The sequence below is a fragment of the Maylandia zebra genome, linkage group LG1 (assembly GCF_041146795.1).
Source record: "Maylandia zebra isolate NMK-2024a linkage group LG1, Mzebra_GT3a, whole genome shotgun sequence".
In the NCBI taxonomy this organism is placed as follows: Eukaryota; Metazoa; Chordata; class Actinopteri; order Cichliformes; family Cichlidae; genus Maylandia; species Maylandia zebra.
In genome coordinates this window covers 1,343,785-1,359,826 of record NC_135167.1, presented here as the reverse complement: position 1 = coordinate 1,359,826, position 16,042 = coordinate 1,343,785, and the positions used below count along the sequence as shown (strand labels likewise).

The window sequence follows — 16,042 nt, the reverse complement described above, 5'->3', positions numbered from 1 at the left end:
ATAATGCACATGAAATACAAATATAACTTCCAGCATGAATCCGAATGCAAAGCCGACTCTAAAAATATCCCAAAATTACTCCAAAGATGCTAAGGCCCAGTAACGCTGCAGACCAGCACCTGAGGAATAACGGAATAAAATAATCAGAGTGTGTAATTCAAGCGAAAACTAGTGAGAACTGTGAAGGCCTGAGAAGTGTACGGTTTTAGGACTGAGCCTGTATCAGTGCAGAGACACGAGTCCATAATTACACTGGCTGTGTGAAAGGTTTTGTCCAGCCAGCTCCAAACGTTTGGACCTTGACGTGTCTCGGACTGTTTGTCACTTTCATTTGGAAAGTCTGTAATTACTCCACATAACTAAGACACATGTTCCACCATAGACATTACTGCAGTTTAACTGAGGCTCAAATAGAGACAGGAAGAAGAAGAGCTTCACACAGAAGGAAGTCTCTCAGTTTGAAAAATGAGCCAATTATTTAGACAGTGTCCTCATTAATTCATCGATATGCTTATCAAATTTCAGAAATTCATCCATCATTTCTCTTCCACTTATCCGATTCAGGGTTGTGTGGGCGCTGGGGCCTATCCCAGCTACCACAGGGCGGGAGGCCTGGTACGTCCAGGACGGGTCGCCAGTCTGTCACAGGGCCTCCAGAAATTCATCAAAAGATGAATCTCCGCCTTATAACCCAGCTGTTTGTCTTGATGTCATAACGTCAATTACAAAGAAGTTGGGGCGTTTATAAAAGTACATAAAAACAGAATGCAAGTCACAACATATCAAATGTGTAAACTGAAAAAATGAATAAAAGTTTTAATAAAAAAGACTGAGTGTGAAGACAGCAGTCTCCCAAACATCTGGGAGCTCTCCCGTCCTCGGTGCTCATGCTCCAGATGTTCTGGGCCGCTGAAAGGTGAGGACTGGGCCGGGTGCGTTCACTCAGTTGAGTGGGTAAAGCGAACATGTTTGGGACGCGGCCCGCCTTAGGAGGCTGGAACAGGGCGTTTCCGCGCTGAAGGGGACGCGGCCCGTCTGGTTCCTGTCTCGGTCATATGTCGGGGCTCCTGGTGCTCGCAGCGGCGGTTCCACAGACAGAGTTCAGAGTTCGAGCAGCGCGTTGTCCGGGTCAGCTGAAGCCCCCCAGCAGCGGAGAGGATGCCGGCGGTGTCTAAAGGGGACGGGATGCGCGGACTGGCCGTGTTCATCTCCGACATCAGGAACTGTGAGTTTGTCTCCTTCACCCCGCAGCTAGGCACGGCTAGCCTCTGTACCGCGGGGACCTCAGGGAACCCGCCCGGGTGGGGGACTTCGAGCCCGGGGTCAGTTTCCCGCCCCTGCCGCCCTCGTTCTGGACACATTTACCCCGTTAAAGTGGGATAAACTCCCGCCCAGCGCTCAAGCCTCCCCGGCTAATCATCGCTAGCTGCTAGCTGCTAACGTCACTGTGTCAAAGGGCGTGGGCCGCCGTGGGGAGATAACCAAACCGTCACTTTTTAACTGCGTGAGCTGCTTTATCAGGCCAACATGAGCGGCTCAGTGCCGCCTTAGCAGGTCGTAAAAGTCGGTGTGTAAAGTCTCCGGTCCACCGCCTCAGTTGGCGTTAGCTGGAATTAACGTTAATCGCAAAAAGTAACGCAAAACGGTAATCTGAGTACTCGCGAAAGAGCGAGAGGAGGCGGTGCTGCTCTCCAGGGGGGTTAGAGAAAACCAGCAGCGGGTTAAATAAAAGCTTGAAATGAGAGTGTGTCCGTGTTAGTGGGCAGGTGCACAGGAAAGGTGAGACGGAGGCAGGTAGACAGTTCCCGTGTTTCTGTTTGCTGGTCGTGGGAACGAGTTACAGCTACAGTAACTGAACCAGCTGCTGTGTGACGGTACGGCTCTGCGGTACCTGCACGATGACCAGTCCAGTGGCTTTTGGCCTCTTTCAGCATCCTTACACTCTGTGACAACTCTGACCCCTGACCTTAACCCTGAAACACTAAAGTCAGGTGACTTTCACCCACGTGGTGCCTTACAGCCTTTTCCTCTGGTCCCCTGTGAGATTTTGATAGGAAGTATCTTTTATATTGTGTTTGTGTTATTGTTGGGTCCTTACCTACAGTATAAACCCAGAGATGGCTGTTGTTGTGAGGTGGTGTTGTATAAATAAAGCCGCTGTTGTAGGTGACGGTGTTGCAGAACTGCACGTTAGTGTTCTGGGTGAGAAAACAGGCCTCAGAGCTTCCTGTTGCTGCCCCGACACAAACCGTCCTGACTGATTTTATTCTGCAGCGTCCGGCTGCTGCTGCTCTGCTGGTTTTGTTCATGCTGGCGTTTCAGGGTGACTTATTCTGAATCCACCACAGCAGCTTACTGTGATTCACAGTTCAAAATAAGCCTTCTGTATTTGATAGTGCAGTTGATTCAGGCTCTCTGTGTTCGCACAGGCTGTCAGTGAGTGCTCCCACATCCACTCTGCTCCCTTCACCTCTTATTATCCGGTCAATGTGAAATGTTGGCGAACGCTCATCAGGTTATAAATCACGTTCTTCACAACAAAGCACATGAAAAATGTTCCTACTGTCACAATCAGAGACTGTACATCAAGATGGATTTAGCTGAAAGGTAAATCTGACACAGAAGTGTCTTAAACCATCCAGCAGGGGGCGACTCCTGCGGTTGCAGAGAGAAGTCTGATTGGATGGAAGTCTGTGAGAAAAAGAGGCTCCGGCTCAGCTGACCTGAGCTCAGTAAACACTGTGATGATGGTTTATGGTCTCAGCCGCTGGTTTCGGGGCTTACTGAACAAAGCGTGATGTTCGATTTGGAGGTTTTGGTCACAACAGAGCGAGAAAGGAGCAGGAAGCGGGAGGATTAGCTCTGGGTGATCCTGCTGCGTCATCAGGTCTACGCTTCAAAAACAGGCGGCCTGAGGTTCCTGCTTCTGGAGATAATAAAGTAAAGATATGTCACTGCTTCATCAGGAAGCTCTTATGTTGTAGTGTGCGATTAAACCCGGACGCCACGTTCCTCAGCGGGGGCGGGTCCTTTAAAAAAGGCAGGATGTTGTATTCATGAGTGATCGCAGCTCTGTGCATGCTGAGTAACGCTGATCTGTCTGCAGGTAAAAGTAAAGAGGCCGAGATAAAGAGGATAAACAAGGAGCTGGCAAACATCCGCTCCAAATTTAAAGGTAGGTGATGGAGAAACGAGCTCGCCGAGTCACCTGACCTGCTTCCTGCTTCCTGTCCCGACTGCTTTGTGTTGCCCTGTGAAACCTCACTGACTCTCTGGTTGCTGCTGTTTCTCCTGTTGCCACCTGTTCCTCACTGCCTATAATTAGTCTGCTGCAGAGAGGAGGCGATATGCGGGCAGGGAGTGTCCACATAGCGCCTCCTCTCCGCCCTCTCCACCCGGCATTCAGGCCTTTCCACTGTGTCCACATGTCTCTGCAACTGTGCTCCTTATCCATGAAGTACTGAGGCTGGCGTAAAACAATCTTTCTTCAGTTTTATTTGATGATGACGTTTCCAAACACTGAATAAAAGCCCAGTCATGCAAAAATAAAGATTGTGTGTTTGATGTTGCACTGCTGCAGATCCTGAACCTCCCACTCTCACTGGGTTTGGATTATTTGACTAGATTTGAATCAGACAAAGTCCACCTGCTTTCCCCTCAGAGCCTCAGCTGTTTGGAATAAAATGCTGCTGTTTATCACATAGACATTAATGTGTGTGTGTGTGTGTGTGTGTGTGTGTGCGTGTGCGTGCGTGCGTGCGTGCGTGCGTGCGTGCGTGCGTGCGTGCGTGCGTGTGCAGGAGACAAGGCGTTGGATGGCTACAGTAAAAAGAAGTATGTCTGCAAGCTGCTCTTCATCTTCCTTCTGGGCCACGACATCGACTTCGGGCACATGGAGGCCGTCAACCTCCTGAGCTCCAACAAGTACACGGAGAAGCAGATCGTGAGTGTCGGAGCCGCTCGGCCGCCATGTTTCAGGGTTATCACGTGCGAGAGCGTCAGGACCGCCCCCTCACGCCGCTCTGTGGTCTCTGCTTCTGGGTTGATAAACACATTTGTTCCAAATGTTTTTATTGCAGTGCCGCTCGTTTCCCTTTCGCGGCGTCCTGGTGTTTTTTTTTAAACCTCTAATGAAGCAGGCAGTAATAACTGTGTAATAACAACTTTACCAACAGTGTTCTGGATGAGAGTGACGTGAATCGGCTCAAATCATTTCAGCTCCGAGAGACTAGATTTTATTTCCAGCTTTCCACCTGTCCCGTCTCTAAAAGCCCACACTCGCTGTGGTCGTATCTCTGGGTCAGACAGAGCTAGCTGCCTTTGACTTGAGCTCTCCGAGCGTCTCTGAGGGTCTGTGCTGAGATTCAGAGCTGTTGGCGGGCATCCTTCCTGCTGAGCGCTGGAGGCGGAGCTGCAGGCGCCATAGGCTATAAACTCACTGTGTAGGACCTCACCAGACTCCACTTAAAGTGTGACAGAAGAATGTTAATTTTGCTGCAAACGTAAATTGTTATCTCTGCGACCCTGACGTGGGGTAGCTGTCGTTAATCAGCTTCTGATCAGTTTTATTTCATTGATCAGTTTTTTGTTTCCTTAAAGGAAACGAGTGAGCGTGTGGAGGCGGATCATTGTCACAGCACGGCGTCCTCCAAAGCCTCAACGACTGTTCAGTTACACGAGTAATCCAGTAAAAATACTTTAAGCACGAGACTAACACGAGTTTGATAAATGATGATGATCGTCAGGGCAGCCGATTCGAGAGTCGCTGGGATCAGCTGATGTTTTGGTAACAGAGGCCACGCCTCCAGCTGCTCCGTGTGGGTGGTGCTGACGCTCCGGCTCTGCTGTGTGTGTTTGTGGATTTCCAGAGTCAGAGAGAGAAAGAATATCCCGTCACGTGACCTTTGCCGTGTCTCCTCCTTTCAGGGTTACCTCTTCATCTCAGTGCTGGTCAACTCCAACAGCGACCTGATCCGCCTCATCAACAACGGCATCAAAAACGACCTCGCCAGCCGCAACCCCACCTTCATGAACCTGGCCCTGCACTGCATCGCCAACGTGGGCAGCAGAGAGATGGCGGAGGCGTTCGCCTCGGAGATTCCCAGAGTCTTAGTGGCCGGGTTCGTTCTTAAACACGTTTTAGCTCAGAGCGGCTCAAAGTCCTTTAATATCAGTTTGTTTGTGTTGGTCATGAATCTGGTTCAGGGTCAGCTGTGGGCGCTCGTGAGAAATACGACGTCAATTATGTAGATTGTTGCAGCAGCGGTTTGTAAGGCACCAAATCCAACCTGACATTATCTGAGATTGACTGCTGTGGCCTGAAGCGCAGCGCCGTCACTCATTACACAGTGACGATCCACAGGCCAGTGTGTGGGTAACAGGCCGTGAAACAGATGAGCAGGCGGATGAATAACCACACACGCACATCTCCATCCTTCCAGTCATTACAGACAGCTGTCTCCTCACTCACAGCTGGAGTCAGCACTCGACCTCCATCCAGTAAAACGAGCGGCTGTTACGGGCCGTCGGCACTTTGGTAAACGTTTCCGGAAACAACCCTTAAAAGCGACGTTATAGATGAGGATTCGTGTTCAGACTGAAACGCACATGTTGATGTTCTGTTTGGGCCTCAGCCCACAGTCGACACTTAATCGGGGAACTAGTTCTTGGAGGAGGGATACTCTGACAGGGAAGTGGGGCCAGTGTGATGCAACAGAAATCAGTTACAAATCAAAGAACAGCAAAAAAATTGCAAACCTCCTTCTGGGCCAGACTGGAAGCGACGGATCAGATTTTTACTGGGAACAAGCTCGCGAGTGAACGATAAGAAAACAGCGATCGTGGTGCATCAGCTTAATGAAATAACACAGAGCTGGTGTGAACAGTCTGAGCAGACTGTAGGTCTAAGCCTGTGTAATCTGATGTAGTCTGATTACCAATGGGTAATGTGGGCGTGTCCTCAGCTGCTCGCTGCTGGTGTTCTTCCTGTTTGGTGAACTCGTGTCGCCGTTGCTTCTCTCAGGGACACGATGGACAGCGTGAAGCAGAGCGCAGCTCTGTGTCTGTTACGGCTCAACAGGACGTCGCCCGACCTCGTGCCCATGGGCGAATGGACCACACGGGTCGTCCATCTGCTGAACGATCAGCACCTGGTGAGACTCCGCCTCCTCGTGGCGAGCTAAATACTTATATTTATCGTGAGAACGAGCTGATCGATGTGATGCCGTAGTTTAAACCCCGCCCTGAAACGCTGACTCTGCCTTCCTTTATTTCAGGGCGTGGTGACGGCAGCCACCAGCCTCATCACCACTCTGGCCCAGAAGAATCCGGATGACTTTAAGACCTCCGTGTCACTGGCGGTGGCCCGGCTCAGCAGGGTGGGTGTCCGTGTGACCCTCCGCGTCGCTCGGCTCAATCATAAACCAGCGGGGACGTTAATCTCCTTCCTGTTTGTTTAGATCGTGACGTCGGCGTCCATCGACCTGCAGGACTACACGTACTACTTTGTGGCTGCCCCGTGGCTGTCCGTCAAACTGCTGCGCCTGCTGCAGTGCTACCCTCCTCCAGGTACGGCACACACGCGTTAGTCCACCACGAATAAGTAAAGGTCTGAGAGGCGTAACCGTGGCGACGGGGCTTGAAGCGTCTGGTTTTCTTTGCAGAGGACGCCGCTCTGAGAAGTCGTCTCACCGAGTGTTTAGAGACCATCCTCAATAAAGCCCAGGAACCTCCGAAGTCCAAGAAGGTCCAACACTCCAACGCCAAGAACGCCGTTCTGTTTGAAGCCATCGCCCTCATCATCCACCATGACAGGCAGGTCATACACGCTTTGTTTATCCCCAAGTGTGGGGGAGAAAACAAAACATCCGTCAGTTTGCTTTTGCATGTGGGCGGGGCCAGTGCCTAGCACAGCTGTCATTGGGTGAGAGGCGGGAACACCTGGGCTGGCCGCCAGTCTGTCGCAGGGAGGGCGCAGAGACAGACCCATCACCTGTGATCGAGACGAAATGTAACAGGAATCAGGTTTGTGTGTAAAATGCAAGGCATTGCCATGGAAACCAGAACAAAGAGCTCAGTAAGTACAAATTTAACTCAAAGTCAGTAAGTAATAAATTAAAAGTACTAATTTAAGTTAAATGTTAAAAAAACAGAAAATATGAGCTCAGTAAGTTACACTGAAATATTTAACATTTTAAAATGTTCAAATTTAAATGTACAAAGTAAAAATATGCAAAAAGCTCAACGTGATGAAATCAGATTAAAAACAAACAAACATGAGATGATGTCAGAGGGCTGAGCGAGCAGCTGCTGTGCAGATGTGCTGCAGTGTAGAGAGGGGTTCCTGGGCCCGGCCCACGTTCCTGACACGCGTAGCTCCGGTCGTCCTCGGACGTCATCGTGTTCGGGTGTCGTATCTGAGCCTCACGCTTGTCCCCCGTTGTCTCCCAGCGAGCCCACCCTGTTGGTACGAGCCTGTAACCAGCTGGGCCAGTTCCTCCAGCACAGAGAAACCAACCTCCGTTACCTGGCGTTGGAGAGCATGTGCACGCTGGCCAGCTCCGAATTTTCCCACGAGGCCGTGAAGACGCACATGGAGACTGTGATCAACGCTCTGAAGGTGAGTCTCGCTCAGCTGGACGTCAGTCGTCCGTTCCTCCTCAACTTGGACAAAACTCAAAGGTTTGGTTCGGTTCAATCTTTGAACACTAAAAACTAGTCTTGCCAATAAGTCTGACCTTTACTTTGAAATTCACACTTGCTTCCTGGTGTCTGTCCCGTGCAGACGGAGAGAGATGTGAGTGTTCGCCAGCGCGCCGTGGATCTGCTCTACGCCATGTGCGACCGCAGCAACGCCAAGCAGATTGTGGCAGAGATGCTTAGCTACCTGGAGACCGCCGACTACTCCATCAGAGAGGAGATAGTGGGTCGTGATGTCAGCACGTTTCGCCGTTCGCTTTAAGTGGCGTGAGCGCTCGTCTTCAGCCTCTGGCTTCTCTTCCTCAGGTGCTCAAAGTGGCCATCCTGGCGGAGAAGTACGCCGTGGACTACACCTGGTACGTGGACACCATCCTGAACCTGATCCGCATCGCTGGGGACTACGTCAGCGAGGAGGTCTGGTACCGCGTCATCCAGATCGTCATAAACCGAGACGACGTCCAAGGTTACGCCGCCAAGACCGTGTTTGAGGTGAGCCTCGCTGCTGTCCCTGAACGCTACAGAGCTCACCGCTGTTTAAGACTTGTGCGGTGAATCTTTGTCGAGCTGGCGCCGCTGCCAGCTTCATGCTCACGCGCGGTGTATTTGACATGTGGTCGCACAGGGATCCGATGGCACCGACCCGGCCAATCACAGTAGCTGCAGGCTGCACTGCTGTGACGTGTAGTTATATTTGCAGGGAGCAGCAGATTTAACTCGCACTTCTTTTCCCAGCAGACACGTTCAGAGTGGCTTCAGTCTGTGATCATGTGATCAGGTTTTATTCTGTCCGGACGTTTGGGTTTCTTTAAAGGCTCCAAACGGCTGTGTGACACACAAGTTTAACTGGCTCGATCATTGAACACTGAGGTCCTCACGGAGGAAACGAGTGGGCTTAAAGCTCTTTGATTGGTCGGTTGGATGAAGGAATCCTTCATGAACGCAGCTGTGATCCTGAATGTGTCTCCGGCCCGTGTGACTGGTGCGTTTGTGTCTTCTACCGTCTCATGAAGTCACTTCCTCTCTGACCTGCAGGCGCTGCAAGCCCCCGCCTGCCACGAGAACCTGGTGAAGGTGGGCGGGTACATCCTGGGGGAGTTCGGTAACCTGATTGCTGGTGACTCGCGCTCCAGGTACAAACCACACCCACAGCTGATCATCACAGTCCAGGGGATGTTTGTCTGGTCTCGTTGTTATTTGAGATTTTTATTAGAAAGAATAATAAATAGTTTCTGAGCTCTTCTCTCATTCTGGACGATTTTGTGACAGAATAGGAAAAATGTGCCGGCAGACTTTAGGAAACGTGTCATTTGTCAGTAAAGCTGACGCGTCGCTGCTGAAGCTGACGGGACCGCTCGCAGGTTTCACCGCGACTCTGTCTCCTCTTCCTCAGCCCTCTGGTCCAGTTCAATCTCCTTCACTCCAAGTTCCACCTGTGCTCTGTGCCGACTCGGGCGCTGCTGCTGTCGGCGTATATCAAGTTCATCAACTTGTTTCCAGAAGTGAAAGCCACCATCCAGGACGTCCTGCGCTCCGACAGCCAGCTGCGCAACGCAGACGTGGAGCTTCAGCAGCGAGCCGTCGAGTACCTGAGGCTCAGCTGCATCGCCAGCACCGACATCCTGGTGCGTTAACCCCCCAGCTATAAGACCCGCCGACGTGGCGACATCTGTCGTGAACTAGCACTGATGCTAACTGACTTCCTGTTTCTCTGCACAGGCCACCGTCCTGGAGGAAATGCCGCCGTTCCCGGAGAGGGAGTCCTCCATTCTGGCCAAGCTGAAGAAGAAGAAAGGACCCGGAAAACTGCCAGACATGGACGATAGTCGCCGCAGCGTCAACGGCAGCACGGAGCACAGCGAGAACACCGACACCACGAACAAGGTAACCACAGAAGCAGAGCTGTGATTGGCTGCTGTGAAATCTGCCCATACCTGTTTAAAAGCCTGCAGCAGGTCGCTATTGCAGTCTGCGTGCGCAGGCTGCCTTTAGCAGCTCGTCCTTCATCTTCAAACTCTGTCTGTCTTCTTCTTCACTGTTGGATGACCTTCTCCCTCCTGACAGGCCCCGCCCCTCCTCCTCTGATAGGAACATGGTGCTGTCAGCCTGACTTGGTAAACAGTAGCTGCACTGATGAGCGCGCTGCTCGATCAGCTGTGAATCGATTCATTGGTGAAAGCAGAGATTCAATCCTGGCAGGAGGGTGTAGTTCACACCTCCACCTGTTCTCACTTTGTTTGCTGGTATCTGTCTTCCAGAGCTCCACCCACTCTTTTACGGATGTCCTGAATCTAAACCCCGCCCCCTCATCAGGAGCCAATCTGCTCATCGACGTGTTTTCCGAGAGCTCCGCCCCCGCTGCAGCCACAGACGTATCGGAGGAGAACTTCCCCAGGTGGGGTTCAGCTGCAGTGACCTGCACTGATGTTTCTGTGAGTCTGTCTCGTCTCAGCGATGCTGCAGCGCGTTCAGGTTTGCAGCGTTGGTTCATGCACAGCTGTCTGAAGGCTGACCACTGCTGCAGCTTTGCAAACAGCCATGAACTTTGACCTTTCTCACGCTAACTGAGGCCTGTAGAGACCGAGACTGAGCTCTTGGGTTTACCGTGTGACCTCAGGGTGACCGTGTGTCGATGGAGGTGCTCACGCCGCTCTCACAGCGCTGCAGAGTCGTCCACGAGGATGCCCGTGTAACGTGACATAAAAGTGTCGTGTTGTGAGTGTTGTGTGAAGCAGGCAGGTTGCACGTGACCTCGGCTGTGTGTGTGAAGCTGTGTCACGCCTGCTGTTTGCACACCTTGAACCAGACGGTGTGAAACTCTCAACATACAAACTGCCGCAGGTTTCTTTGCAGTGCCGTGCATCCCGCTGCTGCAGAGAGCGGGATGCACGGCCTGACAGGAGGTTAGCCTCTGACATCACCGAATGCCGCGTTTACCTCTGTACGCCGTCGTTCCTCGTTGTTAGCGATGCGAGTCATTCCAGTGGCCGCTCTGAGATCTGCACAAGATGAAGTGAATGAACAGATCGCTAAACCTGTGGGCGTGGCCGAGCTTTACCGCCGTGCTCGGCCTTACGATGATGTCTCTTCTTCACACAGACGTTTCCTTTGTGTAACTGTCGTCACGTTTTCCTTCTTCCAGGTTTGTTTGTAAGAACAACGGCGTGATCTACGAGAACCAGCTGCTACAGATCGGGCTGAAGTCTGAGTACCGGCAGAACCTCGGTGAGCAGCCGCTCGTTAAATCGAGGTTTAAAAAGCACAACCTCCTCCTGCCAGACTCAGGCTAAAATCTCGTTATCTTTGTTTTTTCTGTGAAGCTTTGTTATTATTGCTGCCTGACTTTGACGGTCACCCTCGCAGGTCGCATGTATGTGTTCTACGGAAACAAGACGTCCACCCAGTTCCTCAGCTTCTCCTCCTCAGTGAGCAGCAGCGACGCACTCAAGTCTCATATCCTTTCATGACAAACCTCGTAATTCTGCTTCAGCACAGCGAACCAGAGCACGAGGAGCTCCCACTTCAGCTCTGCACGACTCAGAAAACCACTCGGGGGGCCGAGGCGGCCCTGGAGAGGGTTGGGAAACTTTAACATCATGACCCAGGTGGCGAGTACAGCCGAGCAGAGGTGACGAGACCCTCTTTAAATATTTATATTCTGTTTTCTACAGAAATGCATCCGATTCTTTAGCATCTCTGTGTCTGTGGGCGTGGTGTCCTGTGACGACCACGCCCCCCTGAAACAAGTTCAGAAAAACAAACGTCGGCCTCCAAAGTGCAGGAAAACCCAATCAGAGCAGATTTAAAATGCTGTGACATCAGAATATCTCCAGAGCGATCAAAGACGTCCCGGTGGGTGAAACTGACTGTGAGATACCCGCTGAACTTCCTGTTCCATCAGAGCTGTGGAAGCTGATGCATGTTTACTACCAGTCCTCTGTTTGTACTGTGTGTCTGTGCACTCACATCATCACGGCCGAGAGTAACAGGGAGCAGGTTTATAATTACAATAGCATGAAGCTGACCTCTGAGTGGAGCAGACTGAAACACCAGAGCAGACGAGTTGGACGTCATGCGCTCGCACGTTAAATCTTTGGTGCTAGTGTTTGTGTCGGGGGCCTGAACCGTAACGTCCTGCGTTTAAAAAGAATAAAATCCAGCTGAAAGTTTGAGTTTGATCACAGACGTGTGCACTCAGTAGTCGGAGAATAACCCCGTGAGTATCAGGAAGGCTCACTCAGAGGAGTTTGTGTCTCTGATGATGTGGAGCTCTGTGACCTTCAGTAGAGTCCTTAACGGTCGCGTCCACAGCTGAACGTCCACTCGAAGGCGGTCGACCCCGTGATAGAGGGCGGAGCTCAGATGCAGCAGATCCTGAACATCGAGTGTGTGTCAGACTTCAGCGATGCGCCGGTGCTCAACATCCAGTTCAGGTGTGTGTGTGTGTGTGTGTGTGTGTGTGTGTGCGCGCGCGCGCACAGGTATTAACATCTTCATGGGGACCAAAACTTGGTAGTTTACTATCCTCGTGGGGACCAAAATCCGGGTCCCAGGAGTTTGAAGGCATTTTTGAGAGTCAAAATGTGGTTTTAGTGTCAGGGTCACAGTTAGGTTCTGCTTAGGTTCAGGGTCAGGCACTCATTTTTGATGGGTAGGGTGGGGGCTAGGGAAAGCATTATGTCAATGAGATGTCCCCGCAAGGATATAAATACATACGTGTGTGTTTGTGTGCTCACTTCTGACTGCGTGTGTGTGCTCACGTTCAGGTATGGTGGGGCCCTGCAGAACATCGCTGTGAAGCTCCCCGTGATGCTCAACAAGTTCTTCCAGCCCACAGAGATGATGTCGCAGGACTTCTTCCAGCGCTGGAAGCAGCTCGGAGCGTAAGCGCAGCTTTCACTGATCAATACGCCGATCGATGGTCGATCGCTGCTGTGACTGAAAACACTTCAGCCTCTGAATTCGAGCGCTGACACCAAACATTTGTTCTGTTTTACGTCTGATCGATCTGAGAGAGCTCGAGTGTGTTTCTGTGAGGAGCTTTCAGGATTGGATAACGGGTCGGGGTTCAAATGGGTCACGTAGTAATCGAGGACTCGTTTCCTTCTGTTTGTCCGCAGTCCTCAGCAGGAGGTCCAGAAAATCTTCAAAGCCAAACACCCGATGGACACCGAGGTCGCCAAGGCCAAGGTAAAAAGACACAAATCACTTTGGCTGTAAACAAGTTTTTGTTCAGTTTTATTTCCGCAGCTAGAATCACAGCAGCTGCCCCCTCAGGCTGCTGCATGTCGTCAGGTGCAGTAAGATAACGAGCTGTTTGTGCTCAGGTGTCTAAAGTCTACTGACACCTAGTGGTCAGATGTTACACGCTGGAGTTTTGATGAGGATAAACTCCTCCTCTGACCCTCGGTTCAGGTGTGAGCCACCTGAGTCGTGCAGATGAGCCACAGAGTTACACAGTAATATAGCTGTATTATAGCAGTAATCAGATTACAGCATACGCTCTTCAGCCTGTGGAGATAAGACAAACGTGATCAGGAATTTGCTGCACAAACATCGAAGTTGAGGTCGGCACACAGGTAGCAGAGTGAGGCTGCGGCGTGGCGACCGCGAGACTCGCGGGCGTGCAGAGACGCTGACCGAAGCGTCCACGTTTATTCCCACGGTGTGAATATGAAAATGTATTTTTCTCCAGATTTTAGGTTTCGGTGTCGCTCTGCTGGACGGCGTCGATCCCAATCCTGCGAACTTTGTCGGAGCGGGAGTCGTTCACACGAAGACCACTCAGGTGGGCTGCCTGCTCAGACTGGAGCCCAACATGCAGGCTCAGGTAAACACACACACACACACACACACACACACACACACACACACACACACACACACACACACACACACACACACACACACACTCTCTGTGTGCAACCCTCACCTGTGTGTAACTCTGAGTGCTTCCTGTGCAGATGTACCGCCTCACGCTCCGGACCAGCAGGGACTCGGTGTCTCAGAGACTCTGCGAGCTGCTCTCAGAGCAGTTTTAGACTCGCCGCCTCTCACACCTCAGCTCCTGTACAGTGTAAAGTCTTTTTTATTTTTCTTGCTTTACATCTGAATGAATCCAAATGTATTTTTGCACACAGCTTTACTAATCACACTGCTTTAATCGTCCCTCACTGTGAGCGCCTCGCTGCAGGTCCTGACTCTGCCGCCTTTCCCTTTAGAGAACAATCCCACCAATCGCACGCCTTCAAACCAGAATCGCTCGATCAGAGGTCGGCGTCGTTTACCTCGGGAGGAAAAGCCGCAGCTTTTCTGTCTTTGGTGTAACAACGACTTCAGATGCTTGGGGCGGTTCTGCTTTTGCACATAAATTTTACACGATAATTCAGCAAAGACAAAAAGTCCTCGTAGAACACTAGCTAGGATCTTCTTATTGTGCTGGAGGTCATGAGGTCATGGGAGCGCGTCTGTTCTTCTTGTGCACCTCTGAACCGGTTGGCTCGCTTTCAGACACCAAACGGGAATGCTGCTCCTCCAGCCACGGATCCAAGCTTCCCGTTTGGAGCGGGACTTCCAGGGAGCCATCTAGGAATCTGCAGCAGGTGCAGAGGTGAACAAGGAGACGGCTTTGTAGGTTTGAAGGGGACGTGGCCCAAAAGTCATGAGTTAAAGGTGGCCTTTGACCTCGCCTCGTTCTTACCTCCAGATGGTCGAGTCTGTGAACGTTTGTTACTGAGAACATAAAGGCCTTACAAAGAGCCTCAATCACTGCCTCACACACTACGTTTGCCTTAAAGCACCGCTGCACTCTTCACATTTCTGTCGCTGTTTGCTGAATCTCCTGCGTTTGTGTGACGTGTCCTCATCCTGATCTGCGACGGCACACGTGACTAGTACAGAGCGAGCGTTCACGCGTGGGCTTCAGCCTCACAGACGTCGATGTGACAGAAAAAAAACGCTGTTTCCGGTGTTTACGCCTCACGCGGCGCCGTCACCGTTTCGGCTTCAGGTTCATGAAAAAGTCTCCATCGTTTTAAAGGAGACCGTCAGACGCCTCACCTGCAGTGCCTTCAAGGTGAACTCTGTTCAGCCTCTTTTACACCTGTGCCTTCATCGGCTGCTGACCCCGCAGCTCGCCCCTGCTGTCAGCACACAGTGAGCCAGGTACTCTGATTACTGAAGCTCAGCTTTGTCTCTGCTGACGCATCAGCCTTTGTGCTAAATATTAGAGATGTTGGAGGAACGTCCTGTACGTGGCAGGAAGCAGCTTGTTGAGCCAGCAGGTGAAGCCTGGCCTCTCCCGGCTGCAGTTTGGCACACGTGAGTTTGAGCTTTCAGGAGGCGATGAAACGATGTCTGAGCGTTGGTCGGCCCAGCAGGAAGCTCTCAGAGTTCTTCCTCGTTACTGCCCATAGAGAAGTGTTCAATGCCACGGGCTCAGTCGTCACGGCTTCACCTCAGAGCGAGGAAACTTTAAGGTCTGACCTCACGCTGTGGCTTCCAGCTCTCGCCGTCGTAGCTGGACGTCCTCTCAGTTTCTGTCCTGAAGCTAATCTGTAGACGAAGTTTTGCGACCCGTTGAAGCTCCGTGTGGCGGCTCAGGCCGAAGCAGCCGCTCGTCGCGTTTCCTGAACTTTACGTCTTTAAAATCCGTCGTCGCTCCTGACGGACGCTCGCGCTCAGTCACGTGTGCCTCGCTGAAGGATCGCACGCCATCGAAGCAGAAGAAACGGCTGCTGATGTCACTGTGATGTCATTTCAACATCCAAATGTGTTTTTACAAATAAACATATTTTACAAACTAATAACCTGAAATCTGCTGTTTTTATTCAAAAAGGAAAAAAAGCCTCCTGGTAACTCGATCTCGCTTCACTTTGAATAAAAATAATAAAATGTTTTCAAACCTTCAAAAGTGTTTTTAGAAATGAAGCTGAAACTTCGCAGCACTCATATAATTGCCTCAGATTTGTACATGAATATCTGATTTCTTTTTTCTTACCATGAAAAGGAATTTTCTGTCTTAAATTCTACACTAATAAAAACGTCACATAACAGACGAATAGTGAATGATGTGTAGAGTTTCTCAATAATGTGAAAATAAAGCATGTTTTAAACATTTTTGTTAGTTTTTCTTAAACCACAACATGGATTTACACAATGATTTATATGAAACCAGCCGTGCAATACATGGTTTACGGCTTCAAACAGTAACTTCTGTTGACAGCAAATACATTTTTCTCCACGACAGGATCGTCATCCTCCTTCCTCCTTTGAGTTAAACATAATGCTGTTAGGTTATACACTTATAGCACAGTTTTCATAAGGTGCCTGCATACCAACAATATTA

General features: G+C 50.9%; 1 protein-coding gene across 3 annotated transcripts; it reads left to right on the top strand.

Annotated features, from left to right (window-relative positions):
* The first annotated feature begins 985 nt into the window (after positions 1-985).
* LOC101484185 (AP-2 complex subunit alpha-2) lies at positions 986-15,503 on the top strand. 3 transcript variants are annotated; one of them, XM_076882782.1, is made up of 22 exons: positions 986-1,225; positions 3,107-3,175; positions 3,801-3,943; positions 4,927-5,120; positions 6,023-6,152; positions 6,276-6,377; positions 6,459-6,567; positions 6,663-6,817; positions 7,454-7,618; positions 7,784-7,921; positions 8,005-8,187; positions 8,731-8,828; positions 9,089-9,320; positions 9,415-9,579; positions 9,954-10,090; positions 10,838-10,920; positions 11,059-11,149; positions 12,006-12,128; positions 12,462-12,578; positions 12,816-12,885; positions 13,391-13,525; positions 13,659-15,503. In XM_076882782.1, the coding sequence occupies exons 1-22, from the start codon at positions 1,159-1,161 to the stop codon at positions 13,734-13,736; spliced, it is 2,784 nt and encodes a 927-aa protein (XP_076738897.1). In that variant the 5' UTR covers positions 986-1,158; the 3' UTR covers positions 13,737-15,503. The 3 variants fall into 3 exon arrangements, with proteins under 3 accessions (XP_076738897.1, XP_076738896.1, XP_076738900.1); XM_076882781.1 differs by having other exon boundaries at positions 988-1,225; positions 6,663-6,813; positions 7,450-7,618; XM_076882785.1 differs by lacking the exon at positions 3,107-3,175 and having other exon boundaries at positions 990-1,225; positions 6,663-6,813; positions 7,450-7,618.
* Positions 15,504-16,042: the final 539 nt, after the last annotated feature.